Here is a 24,857-nt window from a genome sequence, read left to right on the forward strand (position 1 = left end):
GAGCTCCATTGCTAAATTATTAATTCAAAATCAAATAATACACTTTCTTAATATCATTGCTAAATAATATAAATATATAACAAGTCATATATAAGTGAAAACTATAATGAAGAAAAAAAAAACTATATTATATGTCAGTAAAGTAAACAAGAAAAGCACATTGTTAAAAGAAAATAATAATAAAATGTCATGTGTGAGTGAAGTAATGAAAAATAAATGGGTTTAAAAAAAATGATTCGTTAGATACCGGCCAAAATCACCATACCGGATAAATTTTAATGGAACGAACCAAAACGGGTAGAATAAAGTGGAATGGGTCAAAAGAGATAAAATAAAAGGATAATTCATACCAGTTAATTAATTGAAATGGAAAATTCCAGGATCTCACTTCACGTAGTGCAATACACATGATGGGAAAAAATTTATTTATGAGAAAAATTTTATTTATGAGAGTTTTGGATAGAGGAGTTGATGATCTCCATGAAAACATTTGCATCCTAATGCTTATATCCTTCACAAATCTGTTGCTAGCTTAGATCATATGGCACTCTCCTCACTTTAAAGAGAAAGTATCATGCTTAGAAACGACATCACCTATTTCGGTTTGAACTGAGTTCTACAAAAGGATTGTGAAAACTAATCATTTCATCTCTTGAATCTCGTTGAATTGAATCTTGTTCCTTTAATTCTTTCCAAATTAATTCAAATCTAGCTCTCAACTCTTTCAAAAATAAAAATCCAAACAATTTAATGTTATGTCGATTTAATTAGAAACAATTTAAAATCATTTCTTTCCAACTTCCAAGTGGAATCATCCACCTTCATTAAAATCGGTCTCTTTAATTGGAACTTCACCAAACATTTTAGTGGTTATTTAAATCAGCATGTTTATGCAAATTTTTAATGTGCATAAGACAACTCTTTACAAGTTTCATCAAATATATTGTGTATATTACTCTCTTGTATGATTCCTTAATTACGCAACTCACCTCCAACACATCTTCACAATCATCGAAGTACTCATCATAGGCTTGCGATGAATCCAAATTAAAGGATGAAACTCTTTTGATGTGATCATCCTCAACATTAAACTACTCTTCCTCCTCTTCCATGGAACTTGGATTTGGATAGACTTTTTAGGCTAGTTGACAACAACTAAGGCAAAGAGCAGCTTTGCTATGATACCAAATGATGTTAAAATATCAAAAATACATAAATTAAGGAAATTACATCATAAATCTAAAATTCCAAAAAATGATATAAAATATCAAAATTTATTGTTTGCTCGATCAACCAATCTACATCACTTGCTGAAGAAAAGGCAGCTTCATGATGATAGGCCAATTGTTATAATAATTATCAAAAGAAATACATGCATGAGTGAAAATATATTCATTTACTCTTGTATATAACGATGGCCAATTACAATAAATAATTTGAATAGGAACTAATTCAAATTGAAAGGAACCAAATCCTCAGAAAAATACGCAGCAAACAAATTATTTAAGAGCAGAAAGAAAAAATTGATGCACTCACCCTTTATTAGCTCAGGAGAAGTCATATATGGGATACACTAGAAACAACAAGCATGACCAAACCAAAGAAAAATTTTACATCTCACCGATCAGGTTATATTACAAATGTGTCACATGAAGAACCAATTGCTAGGCCATGGATCAGAAACCACTCTATAGTACGAAGGTAACTGTGGATATTGGCCATAACCCGAATAGCATATAGTTGGAGTTGTGGTGTGTTCTTCATCTTTCTTCTCATCACTTTCTTCCAGTTGTGCCACACTCACTATGGTTGCATAGCCAACCTTCTTCCTCAGTGACCGGGTCAAGCAAACCGAATCAACTTCATCTCCTATAACTACCACCAGACTTTTATCGTCTCCTTCGATTGCCACAGAGGTCACACCTGTTTGGTAATCATACAAAAATTTGCAACATATAAATCGAATTAGTCCCTTAACTTATAGTATTCAAAAGCATAAGATAGTTTTAAATTTGATTCACAATTTCACACCTTCTGCCCCTGCAGCAAGCTTCAAGGCCTTGGTTCTACATTTGTCACCAGTCATCTGCACCTTTATTACTAGCTTCCGCTGCACGATTAGATATATTACATGTAAAGAAATATATAGTATCTGAGTAAACATTAGGTCCGGAGCCGGCGTAAAACCAGTGTTTTACGCCAGCCAATAAAAAAGTGACACGTACAAAGTTTTATTAAATTCCTCTGCAGACAGCCAAAAGCTCACACGCATCACCTCAGACAAAATAGAAAAACCACTCAGACAAAAGCTCTGCTTCCTCAGCCCTAAGCTCTGCTTCCTCAGCCCTTCACGCCGAACCTCCACCACAGCTACAGCCCGATCGCCGGAGCAGAACGACCAGCCCTCAGACAAAAGCTCAGGCCTTCACCTCCTTCACCTCTGCTTCCTTCACGCCGAACCTCCGCCACCGCCGACCAGAACGATTTCGAAGAAAAAAGTTCACGCCGTGCCGTCCTTTGCTTGCCCAAACCTCCATCACACCACACACCGAAGCTCACCGCCACAGAGGTCGCCGGAGCCGCCGTGAGCCACGATCGAAAGGTTTTTTTTTTCATGATTTTCCCTTTTCCCTTTTCCCTTTTCCCAATTTGGATTTCGAATTATTTTGATTTTTCTGTTTTCTGGGTTTATGGGTTCATTGTGTTTGGGATTTTGGGTTTTGGAATTGGAGTTTAAGGGTTCTGGAATTGGATTTGGATTTCGAATTGTTGATGGGTTTTTCTGGGTTCATGGGTTTCTTTGGAGCCTCATGAATTTTGCTCTGTTTGTGTTTGTGTTTGTGTTTGCTCTATTTCTTTGAATCTATGAACTGGGATAACTTTCTGTGTTTTGAACTATTAGGTTTGTGAATTGATGACCTTGCTCAACTGCCTTCTTTCTTTTTGGTATATGATATATGCTTCTTGTTTCATTGACCGGGTTCTTTTTAATTTTTATTGTTTCTATGTTCTGAACTATTAGGTTGTGTTCTGAACTATTAGGCTCTGATATATGAGTGTCTTTAATTACTATTATTATGATGATGACAATGATGGGGATTTTATAGTTAATTCATGTTAATTTCATGGCCTTGATTAATTTAGGGGCCTCTGTGTTGGTTGGTTGGACTTGGGAGTCTAGGCTAGCAATTAACTGTCTTGTAGTGAGCCACTATAGGGTCATGAATTATACTGTCATTTAACATAGATTAGGCAAAATTTTCTGCTTGACTGAATTGAATCTGAATTTATTTTTTTTATTTTTTTATTTTTTTGGGTTGGTAGTTATCTAATCCATTTGTTGAAGATTCAAAAGAATGTTACTTCTTGTATGATTGGATTTCTGAATTGTTTGATTTCTTTTATAAAAAGAAAAAAAAAATTGCTTCTAATTTATATTAGAGAAAGGGAATGTAAGTAAAATGTTTCCTATATATATTTCTTTCAATTTTTCATGTTTCTTTAATTTCAGTTTGTGTTTCCCTTTTTTTTTTTTTAACCTTGACTTAAAGTTTTGGATTTGCTTTTCTTGGGATCTTGTTCAATTAGTAATCCAGCACTGAAAAGTTACATATTTTTAGTCTCTATATTAGTTGTTTAAGCATTGTACCACTAGGTTGTTTATGCTATCCTATTTGTTGTGTATGGCTCTTCTATGGCAGCTCAATGCTCAAGTCCATGGCATCCAATGGTTCCATCCCCTTGTTCCTTTGTTCTCTCCCTATTTGTAATTAATTTCTTCTTTCTTCTTTTTTGCTTTCTTTTTAATTTTTTGGACTGCTTTGTGCTCTTTGCATAAGGTAGATTTTTATATATACATCTTTCTTGCTAATTATTATATGATGTCCTGTTTGTTTATGCTGTCCTGTTTGTTGTGTATGTCTCTTGTGCTCTTTGTGCTCTTTGCATAAGGTAGATTTTTTTTAAAATTGTGTGTTTGATCCATAAAAGATTCCAATAAAGATGATGAACTCAATAGAAGATAAAATATGTTTTAGCAAATTTGTTTAGATGCATGATTGGCTATTTTAGTACACCTAATGCTAAATTTGCTATAGGGTTCATTGGTGTCTTTAAAAGAACTTTACGTAAATTTTTATTTAATGAATTGGCTAAAAGTTCTCATTTCAATTTCTCAGGATATGAAAGACCAAAAGCGGTGGCAAATGTTTGGCAAAGGACTAGAGATTCTCTCTTGGAAATTTATATTCATTTTGGCTAAGATTACTGCCTGGTTTGGAACAAGGTCTTGGATTGGTTCCTAAAACAGTCGTGGCCTCTTCTAAGCTTTGAGACAATTTCACATCTGATTATGTAGTAATAGTAATAAAAAGCTGCTCTAAGCTTTCGTCATGTGTGTGATTAATGTATGTATGTTGGAGGTAATTTTGTTACCTTGGTCAATACATTAAAAAGTTATAGAGAACTATTGGAATAATTTTCGAATTGGGATTTGGAAATGAATGGATTACTTTGAGAAATATTTTATGTATAAAGTTTATTCTAGTTTTTAAAATAGAGTTACAAATGCAAGATTTTAGATTTCAATTTTTCAAGTTCTAGTACAGGAAAAAGGGAAGCTGATTTTTGTTTGCTCAAATAGAGTGATGACCGACGTCCTGTGCAAGTAGAGCTAATGCTATTTTGTAGGCGGGCTATACATTTATCTTTACTGCAAGGCTTATAAACTTAAAGAGTAAAAATAACATCTTAGGCTCTACAAACAGTCATGAATTTTCAAATAATTCAAGTCAACTAATGCTCCTCTACCATACGAACTAAAATACATCTAAAATAAAACCTATCACAATTTTTTCTATAAAAGTTTCTAATTAAGAATACATTTACCTAAAATAAAACCTATTACAATTTTTTCTATAAGAGTTTCTAAATAAGAATACATTCAACTGAATAAAACCTGTCACAATTTTTTCTATAACAGTTTCTAATGGAGAATACATTCACCTGAAATAAAACCTGTCACAATTTTTTCTATAAGAGTTTCTATTGTGTAAACTTGTTGGAAAGGCACCTGTAAGAAGCAAAATTGAAAGAAATACAAATCCAAGAAAAAAAAAAGGAAACAATTCAATCAAGGTTTTAAGTCAAGGTTTAAAAAAAAAAAAAAAAAAAGGAAACACAAATTGAAAAATTGAAAGAAATATATATAGGAAACAATTCAGCAAGGATATGTCACAATAAGTAACAAACTCGACTCTGCCCTTCATATAGTGAAGTAGTATGAAAAACAGAATGATACCAGGTCAGGAAAAAAGCAAGTGCTTATAATTCTGATTATCATTGAAGGGACCCTTAGACCCAGCTTTACAATTGGTTAACATGCAAGAAAATGTAGCCATGGACTTGAGCATTAAGCTGCCATAGAAGAGCCACAGGACAGCATAAACAACCTAGTAGATACAATGCTTAAACAACTTCATTCTTTATATTACTTCCAATCCAACATGTAGTAATTGATTTCCAATTTAATTTTAGGCCTATAGAATGGTACCCATTGTTTACATCTAATTCAGTTGACAAATTGTTCAAAGACTAAACAAATAAATAGACTGCAATTCTTATTCAATGCCTAAAGAAATGGTTATCTTAGAAAATTTTGCCTAATCTATGTTAAATGACAGTATAATTCATGACCCTATAGTGGCTCACTACAAGACAGTTAATTGCTAGCCTAGACTCCCAAGTCCAACCAACCAACACAAAGGCCCCTAAATTAATCAAGGCCATGAAATTAACATGAATTAACTATAAAATCCCCATCATTGTCATCATCATAATAATAGTAATTAAAGACACTCATATATCAAAGCCTAATAGTTCAGAACATAGAAACAATAAAAATTAAAAAGAACCCGGTCAATGAAACAAGAAGCATATATCATATACCAAAAAGTAAGAAGGCAGTTGAGCAAGGTCATCAATTCACAGCCTAATAGTTCAGAACACAGAAAGTTATCCCAGTTCATAGATTCAAAGAAACAGAGCAAACACAAACACAAACACAAATAGAGCAAAATTCATGAGGCTCCAAAGAAACCCATGAACCCAGAAAAACCCATCAACAATTCGAAATCCAAATCCAATTCCAGAACCCTTAAACTCCAATTCCAAAACCCAAAATCCCAAACACAATGAACCCATAAACCCAGAAAACAGAAAAACCAAAATAATTCGAAATCCAAATTGGGAAAAGGGAAAAGGGAAAATCATGAAAAAAAAAACCTTTCGATCGTGGCTCACAGCGGCTCCGGCGACCTCTGTGGCGGTGAGCTTCGGTGTGTGGTGTGATGGAGGTTTGGGCAAGCAAAGGACGGCACGGCGTGAACTTTTTTCTTCGAAATCGTTCTGGTTCAGCGGTGGCGGTGGTGGAGGTTCGGCGTGAAGGAAGCAGAGGTGAAGGAGGTGAAGGCCTGAGCTTTTGTCTGAGGGCTGGTCGTTTTGCTCCGGCGATCAGGCTGTAGCGGTGGTGGAGGTTTGGCGTGAAGGGCTGAGGAAGCAGAGCTTTTGTCTGAGTGGTTTTTCTGTTTTGTCTGAGGTGATGTGTGTGAGCTTTTGGCTGTCTGCAGAGGAATTTAATAAAACTTTCTACGTGTCACTTTTTTATTGGCTGGCGTAAAACACTGGTTTTACGCCAGCTCCGGACCTAATGTTTACTCATAGTATCTTCTAAAACAAAAACGAAAACAAAAAAATAGAGTTTACTTCTAAAAGGCTAGTACTATTATTTCATGCAAGTGCCATGTTTTTTGAGAGAAAAATAGAATACCTTCATGTTTGATATTATGAAAAAAATGGCAAAGTTATAATAGGATCTATATACGATATGTATTTGTGTTTTTGGAAAATGAGGTACCAGTGTCTATTTATATGAGAGCTGATGAGTGGTAGTAACCTATGGACTGACCCATGGGATGTACGTACACCAATGATTAGTTGACTTGGGAAGAGTATTATGCTTTATGCAAGACAAGATTTCGTATGGTATAGTTATAGGTTTAGGTTTTTTAATTCTAATATCTAGACCACGTTTCAAAAGTAGGAAGTTACCTCGGAATTATTAAGAATCCTTTTTTCAATTAATAATTTAAATACAAGTTCGATTAATGTATATTCTTAGGACATACAATAATCATCTATTTTTTTTTAAAAAAAAATTATGAAAAATTTAAAAAATTATTAAAATATTTAGTCACATTTTCATTTTCTCATAAAATTTTTTCTAAAATATTTATTTATTTTTGATAAGTATTTGATTTGATAAATAAATTCCTGAGCTAATGGACATTCTAAAATATTTATTAATGTATGCTTTAAAAGCATACATAAGTAAAACTCAATAACTATTAGACATGTATGAGGTCAACATATATGACGTCCAAGATCTGAAAGTTGACCTCGTGCTTATGTGAAAGGTTGACCGTAGAGATTAGGCAATCTCTGGGCCATGCATTCTTAATTTGCTTAATTAGCTGGGTCCGTATCTGAAAGCATAGTAGTTTTGGAATCATTGGCAGTTTCATCTGGGAAGATTTGAGTTCAGATTTCAGATGAACGATTAAAATTAATCTAGGAATTGGTCTTTACTCGATAAGACAAAGGTAATATACTAATATTAGGAATTATCTTCCGAGAAACTTTATATGAAAATTTTATTTTAATACATGGAAGGGGCTAATTTCAAGCCTGCCAGATTGGACTCCAATTGCTCAAGGTTAATTTTTATATGTAGCAGGTGCTAAGTCGCGTTTTTTTTTTTTCCTTATATATTTAACTATTCCATCTTTTTTTTTTTTTTTTTTTTTTTTTTTTTTTTTGGTAAAACTTAAAACGACTCTACTCCCTGTGTGTGTGTATATAACTATATATATATATCAACCTGTGCAATATACTTTCCATAGTGTAGAACTTTTTGAAGTCATATTTGAAAGGTGCTCCATGGAAGACTTATGAGTCTTTTTTTTTCTTTTTTCCTGATAATGGAAGACTCACAAGTCTTAAAGTATGATTACATATACAAATACATATTATGGGACAAGACAACTGTTACCTGAATTCATAATTCATAAATAATGAAAGAGACCCTACAGGTATTGAGTGGTGGACTCATTTATCAAGGGTATAACGTAAATTTGAAAATTTTAAGTTCAATATATCAAAGGGTTTAAATTATTGGTCTATTGGGTTTTTTTGGTATCTCATGAGAATAGGGAGGAATAGTTTGCCAAAGGCTAGCCGGCCGGATACCATTTCCTAATAATAATAATAATAATTTAATGAAAGTGTGAAATGTCCCAGACATATCACAAACCCTTGGGAATTTCTTATAATATGACTATTATAACAAAGAACATCTCAATAAGTTAAAGATAAATCTATTTCTCCAAAAAAAAAAAAAAAATTGATAATAAAGCTGACTATAGTCTGTAATACCAAGCGAGATTCAACTGAATATCAAGTCTTTTCTTTAGTTTCCATATATCCTTGGTCCTTAATCTTTTGCATTTGTTTGCATCCTTTAGCCAACATCATTAAAGATCCCATGCCAAGTGCATGATAAATTAGAGCATTCATATTCGGTATGTAAAATATATCCCATTTTACCATCTTAAAAACTATTTTATCTATTATACTATACCATTTTACAACACACCTAATATCCCATCTTTTATTTTCCTATACAACATATTAAAATAATATATCTACACAATAATTTTTTTTTCTCTCAGTCTCATTTCTCTCTTCCTCTCCATCTCAACCACTCATCAGAAAGTGATGACTATTGGAAATAAAAGGGTGTAAGAAGATTATGGAAACTGGTTAATGACGTATATTGTTAAGAACATATAAAAGAGAACATGAAAATAAGGAATGGAACACAGAACAGGATACAATAAGTTAAAAGATATTATTATATTTAGCAGCTTTTTTACATTAGACATAAGAGACAACAAGAGACATCTTACAAGGGCTTTCTTCACTCTGTCCATTCCAAAGATACAAAGGGCCTATTTATAGGCAATAAGTTATAGAAATAATTTACATTTAGAGCATAAGGAGTTTCTACAGAGGGTAGGGGTTGGCTCTTTGATGACAAATGTCAAGGAAAGTAGGGGTCTTGAAATTAGGTGGACAATTGTCAAACTGGGTAAGGGGGCCTAGCTTGTTGGTGATCTTCATCCAAATATGCTGATGACATAGGAGTAAATATCATTTGGCAAATGACGATAAGGATGGCAAGGGCCATCTTCATGGTTGACATCTGTCAAGGATAGTAGGGGCTGCTTGTATAGTTTGCAGATAACCTTAAAGTCTTCTGACGGGTAAAGATAAGGTTTACATTCCTAGAGATGGGTCTGGCAAAGGAAGAAATATCTCTGACTGCTGAAGATAAGGCGGTACATAGACGTTTCTAGGACCTTTTTTTTTTTTTAATTGTTAGAAATGTCTAATCCCATCCATCCTTTCCTTAGAACCATTCTTCATCAACATCAGCATCTGGATCATGGTTATGATAGTAAGGGTCATCATATCCAATAAGAGGATTGGGCATTTCCCAATGATCTTCATGTGACCACTGTTGTCTACAAACCTCTGGATCAGCTGGTACTATTTCAGGTAAGATTCCCTTATTAAGGGATTCTGCCATTGTGCGAGCATGGTAACAAGAGACCCAAGAAACATCCATATGTGTGTGGAGAGTGCCATCTAGATTAGTAACCTAATGTATTTCTGCCGAGTGGAAGATTCCTTCTGCATGGACATCATTTTTAGAATTGAGTTTAGCAACTAAACACGCTGAAGTGATCTTGTGTCCAAATCTTGGATGATCTGTTTTAGGATACTTTATCCATTCTCCATCATGAGCATCATTCTTCAAAAGATCAAACCAGAATTTATGAAAATATCTATTTCCATGAGGGAAAATATATTTGTAAAATTCTAGCTTAAAATGAAGACACAAGTAATACTCATTGAGCAAATACCACATGTAGAGATAATGTGCAACTGTCGAATTGGTTATCCAAAAGGCAAAAGGGGTTTTCCATGGTTGGTCTATATCAGGGAAGATTGCAAGAAAATGGCACTAGCGCTTTCTAAGGTAATCACGGAGGACTCTAATGATTCTTTTGAATCTGGCTTCAAAGGTCAAGGTCTTTATTTGGTCTTTTACTTCTGGGGGAAGGCTTTCTATCATATTAAGGATATCATTAGGGCTTGCAAAAGAAGATCCTGAGGATGAGTATGGATCTGTAATGGGATATATGCACAGGGGTGGAGGAATAGTTGTGGTGTTAAAAACTCGAGGTTTTCTAGAAAAGTAATCAGTGATAAGGTTATCTTTTCCTTTGATACGCTTGACTTGGAAAGACCATTGTGAAAACCAATTTGACCATCGAAGTAATTGAGGATGTGGAAGCATTTTTCTTTTAAATTGGAGCATTTTTTTTACTAGAAAATTATGACCAAGAAGGTGAAATTGGAATTTTTCAATCCCATGCTTAATTGCCAGGATTTCTTTGAAAGTGGAATGGTAATGAAGTTCTGAAGGCTTAAATGCTATATCCACAAATACTTCTCTTACCATCAACTTCTTCTAAGAGAGCTGCTGCCCAATACTCATCACTTGCATCTGTCTACAAAATCCGTTTGCCTAGTCCTGGAATCTATAACGAGGGAAGCTTTGCTGCTAATTTTTTCAATTGTTGGACTGCTTCCGTATGAATAGAATTCCATTCTAGAGGAGATTTCTTCAACAATTGAGCTAAACAATCTTTGTATTTGGAGATTTTTGGAATAGAATCTGACATATAATTAACAATTCCAAGAAACTGTTGTATCTGTTTGGTACTTGTAAGCTTATCTGGAAATTCACCAAGAGAGAACGCTATGTGAGGCTACAAGGTATACTTTCTATTTGAAATTTTTACTCCCAAGAAGTCTATAGAAGATGCTCCTATGGCCATTTTCTTCTTTGAAAGCATTATCCCTTAAAATTTCACTAATTTATAAAAATCAGTGAGCAACTTTTCATGAGATTCTTCATCTTTTGAGAACAGGAGGATATCATCACCATAGATTAATGCATTGGTCAAAATTGGTTGGAACAACATTATCATTGCCTTTTGAAATTGAGATGGAGCATTTTTTAGACCAAAAGGCATAACAATCCATTGGTAATGGTGGTCTAGGATGCAAAACGTTGTCTTGTATCTCTCTTTTGGATGGATTCCTAATTGCCAAAATCCAGCTTTAAGTTTAGAGGTAATTCAATCATTTTTAGGTTTTAGAGGTAATTCAATCTTTTTTTTTTTTTTTTTTTTTTTTTGTTTTTTTTTTTTTGTTTCTGCGATGCATTGGTCTTTTTTTCGGTATCCGGTGTATGTTGGATATTTTTTGTGGTTACGAGGGCATTGTGGTCATTTTTTCGATTGTGATTTATGGGGGCATTGTGATTTACCTATCCCAACACTTTTAAAAGCGATGGGATAGGTCACTTAAGGGAATGAGTAAACCCTATTCTAGTGCTTTTGAAAGCGCTGTTATAGGTCAATTACATAAAGGCGCTGGTATAGGTTAATCACATAAGGGAAGGAGTAAACCCTATTATAGTGCTTTTAGAAGTGCTAGGATAGGTAAATCACATAAGGGAATGAGTAAACCCTATTCTAGCGCTTTTAAAAGCACTGAGATAGATCTCTCCCATAAGGAAAATGAGTAACCCTATTCTAATGCTTTTAGAGCACTGGGATAGGACAACCATATTCCAATGCTTTTGAAGCGTTGGGATAGGATACTTTCAAAAATTAAAGTAATTAAAAAAAACGATAAACCTAACCTATAGCAGTGGTTATAAAACGCTGCTATTGGGCTTCGTATACCAGCGTTTTTGGAAACCGCTGCTATAGGCCTCCTATTATAGCAATTAGTAAAGCGCCGGCTTTTAGCTGCCGTAATAGGATTTACTATACCAGCGGTTTCAACAAGTGCTACTACAGGCTCCTCTATTATGGCGGTTTTTAAAAGTGCCGGGAAAAAAATGCTGCAATAGGACGATTTTTTTGTAGTGTAAGCTAGGCCAACCTGCATGGGTTGACATCGCAGACAGGACTTCCAATGTATATTATAATTTTCTTTGACTCATACATTAATACAATCATAGTTACCAATATAGTTTCCAAAAAAGAAACTAACATTCGAAATGGATATATATGACATACAATACGTTTCATTTAACTCAACGTATAAATAAATTCTTAAGATTTAGACCCCTTAACACAATATGTTTGGCCTAATATTAAGCCAAGTTTATTAACAAATTTGTTAATTAACACTAGGTTAAACCAATGTGTAACAACAAATATAATGCAGAAATATAAAGAACAAAAAGATCTGGTGACCAGGAAAATCAAACCGGTAAAAAACCTGGGGAGGATTTAACCTAGCTATCTTCAAGGTAAACTAGATCCACTATGAAAGAATTGAAGTTTATACAATAAAACTTAGACCACTAATATCCTATTACTATCTCGAATAGAAAGCTTACTACTACAACCACGTGACAACTCCAAGTCCACAGACTATTTCTTTCTCTTGATCCACAGCAGCCACAAGTTCTCCTACTTGTGACTTTGAGACTCCACTCAAAGATTTCAGATATTAGTTAAGTTCTTGTGTATCAACTGAAGCGATCACTAAGCTCTTGACATCAATCTTGATCTTGATAACCTTAAGTATGTATGAAGGTAAACACCTTTAGATCTCACAAGAGATTCACACATACAGCATATCAAAAGTCTCTAAAACGTAGTTAGGGTTTTTCTATTTATATGAGACATAAAACATAAAACCCTACATGTCAAACCGAGCTTGGGTTGAGTTGGAAAATTCTACAGAAAATTGATCTGCACGAGGTTCGATTGATCAAGCCTTGCAGATTTACACCAATCAATCCTGCAATCACTTGATTCCAATTTTACAATTAAACACACTTTGAGCAACCTAAATCTAGACTCTAAGTTTTGATCATGGTTTGCCAACACATTACAAATTGAAGTCCTAAAATATTAGTCCTGAAGGTCTTAGAACCTAACAATCTTCCCCTTTGGCAATCCATGACAAAACACATTACTAGTGTAGACAGCAGTATGACTGACTTAACCTATATATTCCTGAAACACTCAACAAACACATAAATGCATGTGTGGAAAATACAAGTAAAACAAAATAAATTCTTGATTTCACAAAATAGAAAAATAAAAGACATATACCATGAATAACCTCATAATATAAATCAATAACCAATGTATCATATGTGAAACAAGAAACAATAATAGAAACGGAAAAACAAAGTATCTCCCCCTAACATATACAACCCATCATGAGCCAATAAAAAAGAAATACATCATAGACACACTTAAATACAATCTAACTCCAACAACAACAACACCAATAACAACAAAAAAGACTCCCCCTATCAACAAAAACCCAAAACTCCCCATATCAAATGCATATGTACTCCCCCTTTTTGTGACGAATTGCCTAAGGGCAATCAGGACTCATCATCAAAAGGTGGAAGTGGAGAAGAATGTCTAGCACTCACCAAATCTGCTCGCAAAGGCTGAAGCTCAATAAGCACATCCACCAAAATATGTCCATGAGTCGCATGAACGATCATCACAGTATCCAGCAAACTCCATATAGAAGCATCACTAAAATTAGAAGGTGGAGGATTAATAGCGGTAGTAGGATCGACATACTCCTCAGCAATGGGGTCGCTAGATGTAGGAGGCCGAGATGCACCTGTAGAAGACTCAATTATAGGGCGTTTAGAGCTAGCTTTCATCTGAGTTGCTCTTTGCCAAAGAAAGGTGGCACCTATGGAAGCTATGATATGTACTGGCTCAGACGCTGGAAAATCCTCTTAACCTAAGTCTAAAAGAATCCTATGAATAAAAACAGGGAAGAAAAGACCATGAGATTTTGTACTACTCCGATAAACCTCAACAACAGATCAAATAAAAAGAGTAGGAAAACTCATAGAAGCATCAGTAACTAAGGCATACAAAAAAACATATCTCTCAATGGGAATGGTATGAAAATGAGAGATAGGCCAAATAGAATGACAAGCAATAAAATAAATAAATAATTGAGCTCAATAAGCCCATGAGAAGTGATACGAGGATCAATACCCCAACTAATGGTGGTACCGGTAATGAAAGACATGATGTCATCAAAAGGAGGGGTCTCAGTGTATGGATACACGAGCTGCTATACCAAAGGTACACCAAGAGTAGAGGCCACTACATGGGGTGTAATGACATACTCCTCTTCCCTTATCCAACTCTTCACATACTGAGTGTTGGAGGTATCAGACTAAACAGAGAGGTTCGAATAGAACTCTCTAATCAAAGCAGTTGAAGGAGGATGTTTAACCTCTAAGAGTGGTAACCAGCCCCTACGCTCAAAATTCCTATGTATCTCCGAATCTAACTCATCAAGGACAACCTTACGTTCAACCCAGATTGACCTAAAAATGTTTAGTTTCTCATAGGTCTCTTGGTTTTTCTTAGTTTGAAACCTATCGCTATCACAGGTTCGAATAGAGGGGGTGGAATTTTTCTTGTTGACCCTAGTTTTCCTACCCATTGTGCTAAGAGAATAGGCAAAAAGCAAAACAAAAAACACAAAGGCATACTGCATTAGACAAGGTTCGAGCAAAACAAATCTCAATAAATAACAATCTATATGATACATGTAATGAAATGCACATATGATGCATGCTCTAATGCATTAACATTTGTTCAATTTAACTTCATAACACATCAATTGACTTGAACCCAAAGGTTTAGAGCAAAAACCCCAAATTTTGAAAAACCCATTTTCCAATAGAACAACAAATTGATCAATTTATCATTACACTAGTTATATAACATCATATAATGACACAATCAACCAACAACACAAGTCAATTTCATCAATTTTAGCCCAATTGAACAAAATCCCCAATTTCTTAAAGTTTCAAGCCCTAGAAATTTCAATTTTTCTCAAATCACAAAATTAATCAAATTGATGCATAGGAATCAAATTTATATCATATAGGAACAAAAACCCATTCAACAAAATTGATAAAAAAAAAAAAAAAAAACAAACAAACAAATGATTTGAACGAAATTCCCAAAATCCCAAGGTTCGAACTTTTCAATAAAAATGCATGAAAATGCACGAAAAATGAGATTTTAATGAAAAAGAATGGGTAAGAAGGTCTTACCTGCACTTGAAGACAAAAACACTTGAAAAAATTTAGGAAGAAAACTACAAAATAGGCTTGTATCAGATCGGTCAAGAAGGAATAGTGAAAAGAACTTTTGAAAAAGTCTAAAAAGAGTGATGAGCACGTGAAAAATACTTTTTTAAAAACCTTCTAACCGAAATTCGATCGGCCAAAAATAATCCTCGATCGATTGAAAAACATATTTGATCGATCTAGCATCAATCGAGCAGTGATTGAGCCAGGCAGATTCAAACCTAATTTCTTATTGCATTTTCGATTAGTCGAGAGACAAAATCGATCGGTCAAAAATCTTGAAAAATCACTTTTTTGAAAAACAAGGCATTTTAATGCAGAAACTCCTCAAAACTCAATGTTTCATGAATGGAATGCATGAGAATGAGATAAAAAGATTTTCAAAAACAGTTGATTTTAACCCAGATCTTCCACAAACAAAATTTTCATACTTTGTCCTCAAAAACCAAACATCAAACACATTTTGCATTAACATCAAGGAACATATAATCTTGGATGGCCAAAACACATTCACACACAATACCACGTACTAAGTTTAGCAAGGAATAACTTGTATAGTGTGTGCAACTAGCAAAAACATGAGATACATGTGAGGTGATAAGTAAATAGTAATTGTGCAGGCCAAAAATATGTAGTTAACATTTTTGGGTTCACAATCTATTTGTTTTGTGGGCTTTGAGTTTCCTAGTATGGATGATCCTTCACTTTAAGACCCATACAACGATGTAAGACTCTGTGAGCTCTTCCATTTCTCTAAGTCTTTCTCCCTCTTCTTATGGTAGTCTCTCTCTTCTATTTATGTGTCTCTCTGAAATTGCCAACCCCCATTTCTCCTTCCATTCCTCTATTTATAACCCTAGATAAGTGGAGGTGCCATGATTACCTCTCTTTACTAGTGCAAATAAGGGTCCAATTCTATCATCTTTAGGTGGGATTCTGGTAGGAAATTGGTAGTGGCATTGGAACTGATTCCTACCATCATGAACCTGCCTGACAACGATATTCCTAAAGGCACTGCTGGGCAACTGAGTATAGGGGTTCTTCAGGTAACGATGTCCCCGACTAGGTTAAAGACAATCGGGGTGGGGGGGGGGGGGGAATTTTCCTGTGGTATTTAAGTTAGCAAGGTCCTATTTCAATTTTGGTGCACAGATTGGGCCTCGGGGTGTCCGGCCCAAGGCCGCTAGACCAAAGATTGGGGTAGGGCCAAATAACGCGTCGCAAGGTTTGGGCCCAAGGCCCACGAGGCCTAGGGCCCATTTCTATACCGAGGCTTGGGCTCGAGGCCCATGGGGCCTAGTCCCGTACCGAGGCTTGGACTCAAGGCCCATAAGGCCTAGGGCCTAGCCCCGTACAATAGCCCCTCATTGATTTGTGTGAGATTACCGGGAACGAATCAAGGAGAATTTAAGTGCCGTTGATGGTCCCCCAAGAATCCCGAGCATCATTTGCTGTGCAGAGAAGATGATTATCAAAGCCTTCTTAAAAGTAGCAGTGCCCCAGGCTGTCACATGCATCAGTATTTATGACCTGACAGCTCGCGAACCGTCTGATGGTTTGTGAACCGTGCCCGTACTTATGAGGGAGTTACCAAAAAGGGTTAGGGGGATTTTTCCCCCTCTAACCTCATTAAATGCTTTAACCTTTATATATAGCTTTCCCTGACTTCCCATTTCACTTTTTGCAACCTCTCTTCCTCAGTTTCCTCACTGCCAAGCACATTTCTCTCGTGTACATATTCTCCAGCCTAGAACATCATTCCCTAGAGCCCACAGTAAGTTTATCTTTCTTTTTTAATCTATCTTCTCTCTTTCTTTTGGTTTCTACTTGATCTTTGAGTTTAGGAATGGGCTATTCTCACCTCCTCTCTTTTGAAGTGTCCTTGGCTAGCTTTAGAACAACCTATAATGTCTCTGGAGATGTTGATATTGCCTACTGTCATGAGGATGATTGACCTCCATAGGCATTCCAACTCAAACACAGTATTTTTCCCTTTAATGGCTATCCTTGAGGGTGGGGTTAGGTTCCCTGTGGACCCTCTTATTATAAACACCCTTAGATTTTACGGTTTGTGTCCCAACCAATTCCCCCCCAATTTTTACTGAGTGGTGAGTTGTGTCAATAGGTTAAACCAAACATTTAGTCTGCAATTAAACCACCATGATATTAACTTCATGTACTGTCTGTGCGAAAACATTAAGACCGATTACTACCTAAAAACTAGGGATATGTAGGAACGGCTAATATCATGCCTTCCCAATTCCAACAGAAACTCGACGGGGGAATTAGTCCGAGTGAGTGGCAATTGGCTTGCCGATGAGCTCCCTTACCCATTTTTACCTCGTAGTGTTGGTTGGTACAGAGAACTTCTATTTGCTTTAAATTTGAATATTTTACTTAGCTATTTAAGCATATGTTAACCAATCTGTTTGTCGATTTGTTCCAGAAGGATGAAGATTTGAACCAGATTTCAGAGTCGTGCACGTGAGAGATCTTAATTTCCTACTTAGGTCTGAAATTTTTGTACACGAGGATGGACAACTCTGAGCATCCCACTTAATACTCAGCGTCAACCCGGTGTATACTACTTGGAAATCATTCAGTTAGGCATTGTTGGTAGATAGTCCGCTTTTCTCATACATAGACATTCGACACACAAACTTCCTCCCGCCTACGCTCACTGTTGGTGAAGCTCGAGATCTTGGCCCCCAGTACACTATCGCGGACGATCTTTCACCGATAAGGGACATTTCAGTTGAAATTGTATCTCAGAATCGTAAAAAACACATGCTTGTTGGAGAGCTCAAAGCCCCCACCTAAGTAGCCGAGCTAGAAGTAGCTGAGCCGATTAATCCCTTAGGCATAGAGGCCAGTTAAGGAGAAAGGATGGTAAAGAAGAGAGTGCTGACCATTGATCGGTTTTTGCCCAGCACCCTCAGGTTCATCCTACTAGTGAAGCTAAGAAAAGGAAGCGTGCTATTAAGAAACCCCCATGGGTTCCGGGCGACGTTCCCTTGAGGACCCCACCCCTTGTGTCTGGCGGGCCCACAATCTAGGAGCCAGTTGGTGTTTCTCAACTAGCAGTCCAGGTCGGGACCAATGTGGCGTCCTTTTCTCAGTCCGAGGAGGGTTGGCGGACCGTCTTTAGATTAGGCGATAGGCCTTTGTCGGTGACTACCAGTGTGTGGACGTAGGCACAAGGCAAAGGGGGGAGGGTCACAGAGAGTTTAGCGCGAGGTCTCCTTCTGCCTGAGGATACTCATTTCTTCTCAAAGCAGGACGACGAGACACTAGCTAGGCGGCTATAGTGGCACGCTATCGTGGTAATTTACTATCTCTTCTTTCATTTGTTGCAACGCATGTGCATCTTTCTTGTCTTTACATATCATTTTATCATTGTTATGTCATTAGGCCGCGTAGCTGACCTGCGTCATTGACGAGAGGTTAAAAGAGGCTGTCAAGGAAACCGAACAAGAAAAGGCGTTGAAAGACATTGTTGTTGCTACGGTGGAGGAGAGGGGCAAAGTTGCTGAGGTTTCTGAAAGGAAGGTGCAAGTTGTTGAGAAGGCTCAATTGGCGGTAGAAAGTAAGTTGACAGACATGGGGTCTAAACTGGGGGAAACTAAGCTCAAATTGGAGAAGGCAGACAACCAAAACTTGGCCCAAGTTGACGATATAGCTGACCTGAAAACAGCCATTGAAGCCTGTGAGGATGAGTGGTATAATGTAGGCTTCACGGAGACTGAAAATTCTGTGGAGCCCATTGTCCACCAAGCCCAGCATCATGGGTTCGGGGAGGGCTGGTTGGCTGCCCTATAGGCAATGGGGGTGGCCGAGCACTCTCCATTGAGGAATCCCAAGAAAATACCCTATCCAGCCCCTCCTCCCCCCATTCAAAGTCAAGCCGGTGCCGGGGAGGAGGAAGATACCCCTAGCATGAGAGAGCTGGTATGGGCGATTGACTCCTATATGGAGTTGGTAGATATGGAAGTCACCAGCAACATTCGTACCGCTGCCGAAGATGTCCAAGCTCAGACACCCCCAACAACCCAACCAGCCTAGGATGCATCAGGATAACCCGCTACCTAGCTTTTGCCTACTGATCCTTTTGTATGAATATTGATGCTCCACTTGTGTCAGACTCTCTTTTATCAATATATTTTTTTTTATTATATATATTTTTTTGTTATGTGCTCGGTTTACCTAGGTCACCGGGTTGTGGTGACAAAACAATTATTTAACCTTTGAATTATTTTAATTAGTCATCTTAAGATGGAAACTAGATATTTTTCTCTTTTCTCTCCCCCTTTTCTTTTTTAAACATATCCATGTTTGTAGATAATTGCCGAGTTTATGCACAATTGTGGTTTGTTAATCTGCTCATCGTACCTTACTTTCCCATTCATGATGGTTGGGTACCCACATCGGGGTTTACCCCTTTATTATGATAAAAGCTCACCCTTTCATTCAAGAGGGACGAACCACGTCGGTGATCGAAGTTGGGTCCAAGGTGAGCCTTTATGTTTAGGAAGGGCCGTTAGGTTTGCCCTTCCTCGGTGCTTGATTTCATTCGTGCTAAAAGCAGTCTCCTGCCCGGTGGTTAAAGCCTAGCCAGGAGTGTGTTTCTGCCCATGAATGTTTTGATTCATAGTTTCCACCTGCTCGGTGATGAAGATCGAGCCAAGAGTAGGTTTCTGCCCTTGGATATAGTTTAAGTTTCCACCTGCTCGGTGATGAAGATCGAACTGGGAGTAGGTTTCAGGCCTTAGATACAATTTAAGATTAGGTTTCCACCTGCTTGGTGATAAAGATCGAACCGGGAGCAGGTTTTAGTCCTTAGATACAGTTTAAGATTAGGTTTCCACCTGCTTGATGATGAAGATCGAACCGGAAGCAGGTTTCAGTCCTTAGATACAGTTTAAGATTAGGGTTCCACCTGCTCGATGATGAAGATCGAACCGGAAGCAGGTTTCAGTCCTTAGATACAGTTTAAGATTAGGTTTCCACCTACTTGGTGATGAAGATCGAACCGAGTGCAAGTTTCAATCCTTATGTAGTTTTAGAGCTTAGGTTTCCATTTACCCGATGATGAGGATCGGATCGAGGGTAGGCTTTTGACCTAAGGTAAATTTAGAGCCTAGGTTTCCACCTACCAGGTGATGGGATCGGACCGGGGACATGCTTCTGTCTTAAGGAAGATTTAGAGCCTAGATTTCCACCTACCTAGTGATGGGGATTGGACTGGGGACAATCTTCTGTCCTTAGAATAATTAACGTTAGCTTTCCGCGCATTCGTTAGATGGGAAAATGAATTAATTGACGATGGGGTTATAGGTACAGACACACCAGCATGGATAAACATCACATTCGCATTAATAATATACAACATTATGCTTAGGATGTGACATCGTGTACTGGTGATCAATAATAAAATCTCTTCAGATTGTGGGCATTCCTTAGCGCCCTCTAACCTTTTCTTCAATCCATCCATGATGGTTTCTTCAGTCTGTCCATGTTACGAGCCAAAAATATGTAGTTAACATTTTTGGGCTCACAATTTATTTGTTTTGTGGGCTTTAAGTTTCCTACTATGGGTGATCCTTCACTTTAAGACCCATACAATCACGTAAGACTCTATGAGCTCTTCCATTTCTCTAAGTTCCTCTCCCTCTTCTTATGGTAGTCTCTCTCTTCTCTTTGTGTATCTTTCTGAAATTGCCAACCCCTATTTCTTCTATTTATAGCCCTAGATAAATGGAGGTGCCATGATTACCTCTCCTTACTAATGCAAATAAGGGTCTAATTCTATCATCCTCAGGTGGGTTTCTGGTAGGAAATTGGTAGTGGCATTGGAATTGATTCCCACCAACATGAGCCCACCCGATAGCGATATTCCCGAAGGCACTACTGATAACTAAGTATGGGGGTTTTTCGGGCAACAATGTCCCCGACCAAGTTAAAGGCAATTGGGGGGGGGGGGGGGATTTGCCTATGGTATTTAAGTTAGCAAGGTCCTATTTCAGTTTTGGTGCACAGATTAGGCCCTGGGGCGTCTGGCCCGAGGCTGATGGACCAAAAATGGGTGTAGGGCCAAATAACGCGTTGCAAGGTTTGGGCCGAAGGCCCACGTGGCTTGGGGCCCATCTTCGTACCGAGGCTTGGGTTCGAGGCCCAGGGGGCTTGGGGCCTAGACCCTTACCGAGGCTTGGGCTCAAGGCCCATGGGGCCTAGGGCCTAGTCCCGTACAGTAATCAATCACATTTTCTACAGAATTCATCACATGAATTTGAAAGTGACTATCACCTAAAAAGTTACATCATATAACTCCTACATCTCCTAGAAAATAAGCTTGCAATAATGGAAGTTTCATTTATTTGCCTCATAATGTACACACAGATTTTATTTCATTTGAAATTATTATAGCCCAATAATGTACACACTAATTTTATTTTATTTGAATTCATTATAACCGAGGCTACACCTTATGTTCTTTTTGTGCATGTGCTACACTTTCTCAAGCACAAAATCTTATGATATGCACTAAGGTGTTTATGATTGGCTAGTAAACAGTGGTGAGATGGTCATTTATGCATTTCTCTTAGGATTTTTTAGTCCTTACAATCAAAAGCATGTTTCTTCAAAATTAAGATCATATAATAAAAAACTATAAACAATTCACACACAACATGCACCATATAGCCAAAACTAGCAAAGTGCAGTAAAAATAAGTTCATCCAGGCTAAACAAGGTACATAAACATGTTATGTAAAAATAATGTGACCAACTTTGATTACAAAAATCCAAGATATATAATGCAAAACACATTTTTCCCTTCCTTTTTAAAATTTTTTTTTTTGAAATACATGTAGAGAGGGAAAATTCCCGACATATCACAAGCTGACACATCATACTACCAAGTCCACAAAATACAACCAATTACATAGCGCCACGTACTGCTGCTAGGTTTTGCCATCACTATTCAGATTCCAATAGAAATTTGCCAAGTGTCATTGAAATAAAAGCATGAAACTGCATCAGCATGCGTAAGCGATGACACAAGCAGCCCTGCCTACGTAAGCAATGACACAAGCAGCCCTGCACGTGTAAGCGATGACACAAGCAATCCAGCACGTGTAAGCGATGACATAAGCAGACCAATCAGGCTGTGGCAAGTGTCACCAATCAGACTCCGCCACGTGTCGCTGACCCGCCCCTAAACTCTTATAAATAGAAGCCTTCCTAAGACATTTAAGAGGACAAAGAAAAGGAAGAAGATATCTTGAGTTCAGAAACCCAGAAGCTCTGCCGGAATCAAACCCCATAGCCTTCAAGAATTTCAAGAACTTCAACCTCAAATACAGACAACATTCGAAGCAAAATCATCCAAACTACTCGTCCAGATCTCAAAGTTCACTGGAATCAAGCTCAAAAGCCTCCAGAAACCCCAACAAACCACAAATTGGTGAAGCTCTACGGATTCAAGCCTCCAAAGCCCCGAAGAATTTCTACCACAAACCTTCAAACACGAAGAACACACGAAGAACACGAAGAACAAAGAATTTCTAACAAGCTCATAGCCAGAGATTCATTGTAATTCCGTTTCAAAAATCTTCAATCCATTCCTCAGCCAAATTGAAGAATATCTTATGTTCAAATCAAAATCACATTACCACAATTCCAATCAATAAATCTTTCAAGGAGATCGAATCAGAGGATCACTCTTTTGTAATTACAGAGAATTGTACCACACATTTATTAATACAAATTCGTATTTGTGAAACCATTTTACTTGTTTGATTTATTTCGAACTAAGAAATTTAGTCGTCTACAATACAAAAGCACCCTAACATGAAATGCATGAATGTAATGCAATGCAATTCCTAAAGGCAAAAAGGAAAAAAAAAAAAAAAAACACCGAAAAAAAAATGGTCACAAGAAATTAAGAGATGAAGCACAAGGACCATGTCAGAAAGACTCAATTAAATTGATCCTTTTGCATCCCAAACCTTTTAGATGCAACTCTAGCATTGGAGTTATTATTCACATGAGAATTTTGAGCAACTCCAGGATTGGTATAAAGGTTCAAAGCCTTTACCAATTCACCAATAAGTATCATAGGATCTTGTGCTTGAAGCACAGGTTCTTTTTGTTTATTAGCTCGCTTTGCAGCTTGCAACTTGAAACAATTTGAACAAATATGTCCAGTCTTTTCACAAAAAATGACAAACCTAGACAGGTCTTTCATGCACCTTTTCCTTAGGGAGGTTAGGATTCTTAGGTTTAGTCCCTTTAAGATCAACTCTAATCTTCCTAGGAAGTGGTGTAACGTCTACTGGTTTGACACTCTCACTCTTGGGATGTTCAGAAGAAGGAACAAAAACTTGTGGAATGAATTTCAAACATTGAGATGCTTTCTACAAAACTTAGACCAGTTTTTTCTAAGGGAGACTTTTGAACACTCAGCATGTGATCCAGTTTAGAACTAGCAAACCTATTAGTTTGTTCTCTAGCAACAGATAATTCTAGTTCCAAATTCTTAATCTTTTCAATCAACAGCATGTTCTCAGTCTTCACTTTATCAATGAAGTTTTCATCCTCATCATTACCAGACTCATGATTAGAAGCTTCATCATCACTAAGGGTTACAACCATAGCTTTACCCTTTGATCTCAAGAATGTAGGACATTCTAATTTCACATGACCATACCCATGGCAACCAAAACATTGTTGTCCCAAAGAATTATTAGAGGGCTGACCTAATTTTTCTTTAGATTTATCAGTATTGTTCACTTTAGTGGGTTCATTCCTCTTAAAATTCCAAGGTTCAGCATTGTTTTTGCCTCTTGTCCTTCTATTGTTGTTCCTAAAAAAATTTCTAAAGTTCTTGGTAAGATAAGCAATCTCTATAAAAGAGAGTTCATCATCAAATTTATTCCCATCAACATCATCAACATACCTAAGAGCCATTGATTTGGATTTGTTTATTTTGGGTAGGTCTAGCTCATAGAACTGGAGAATGTTTACAAGCTCACCAACAAGGATGGAGTCCACATCCTTGCTTTCAGTGATGACAATTACTTTGGGTCTAAAGTCCTCAGTCATGGATCTAAGAATCTTTCTAACAATCTTAGGTTGATCATAAATGTCACCCAAATTATAAATAAAATTAACAATGTCATTAAGTTTAGCACAAAATTCATCAAAACATTCGTCATTAAACATTCTTATGCTTTCAAATCTGGTTGTTAACTGCGACAATTTATTGATCATGACTGTCTTTGTGCCTTCATACATAGTTTGAAGAATATTCCAAGCAGTATGAGCAACCTCAACATTAGAGATTCTCTTGAATTTCTCCATAAAAACAGCATTAAAAATAGCATTCATTACATTGCTATTAAAAACAGCTACTTCTTTTTGAGAAGTTTCCTACCCACTTACAGGAGTAGTAGGTTTTTCCCATCCGTATTCAACAGAATTCCAAACTCTTTCA

At 36.9% G+C, this 24,857-nt stretch overlaps 1 protein-coding gene across 1 annotated transcript; it reads right to left on the reverse strand.

Annotated features, from left to right (window-relative positions):
- Window positions 1–1,645: 1,645 nt before the first annotated feature.
- Window positions 1,646–2,086, reverse strand: LOC142634595 (heavy metal-associated isoprenylated plant protein 47-like). The gene is made up of 2 exons (XM_075808893.1): window positions 2,032–2,086; window positions 1,646–1,923 (listed from the first exon to the last, which is right to left on the reverse strand). Exons 1-2 carry the CDS (start codon window positions 2,084–2,086, stop codon window positions 1,646–1,648), a joined length of 333 nt encoding a protein of 110 aa, XP_075665008.1.
- Window positions 2,087–24,857: the final 22,771 nt, after the last annotated feature.

This window comes from Castanea sativa, chromosome 5, assembly GCF_040712315.1.
Source record: "Castanea sativa cultivar Marrone di Chiusa Pesio chromosome 5, ASM4071231v1".
Classification (NCBI taxonomy): Eukaryota; Viridiplantae; Streptophyta; class Magnoliopsida; order Fagales; family Fagaceae; genus Castanea; species Castanea sativa.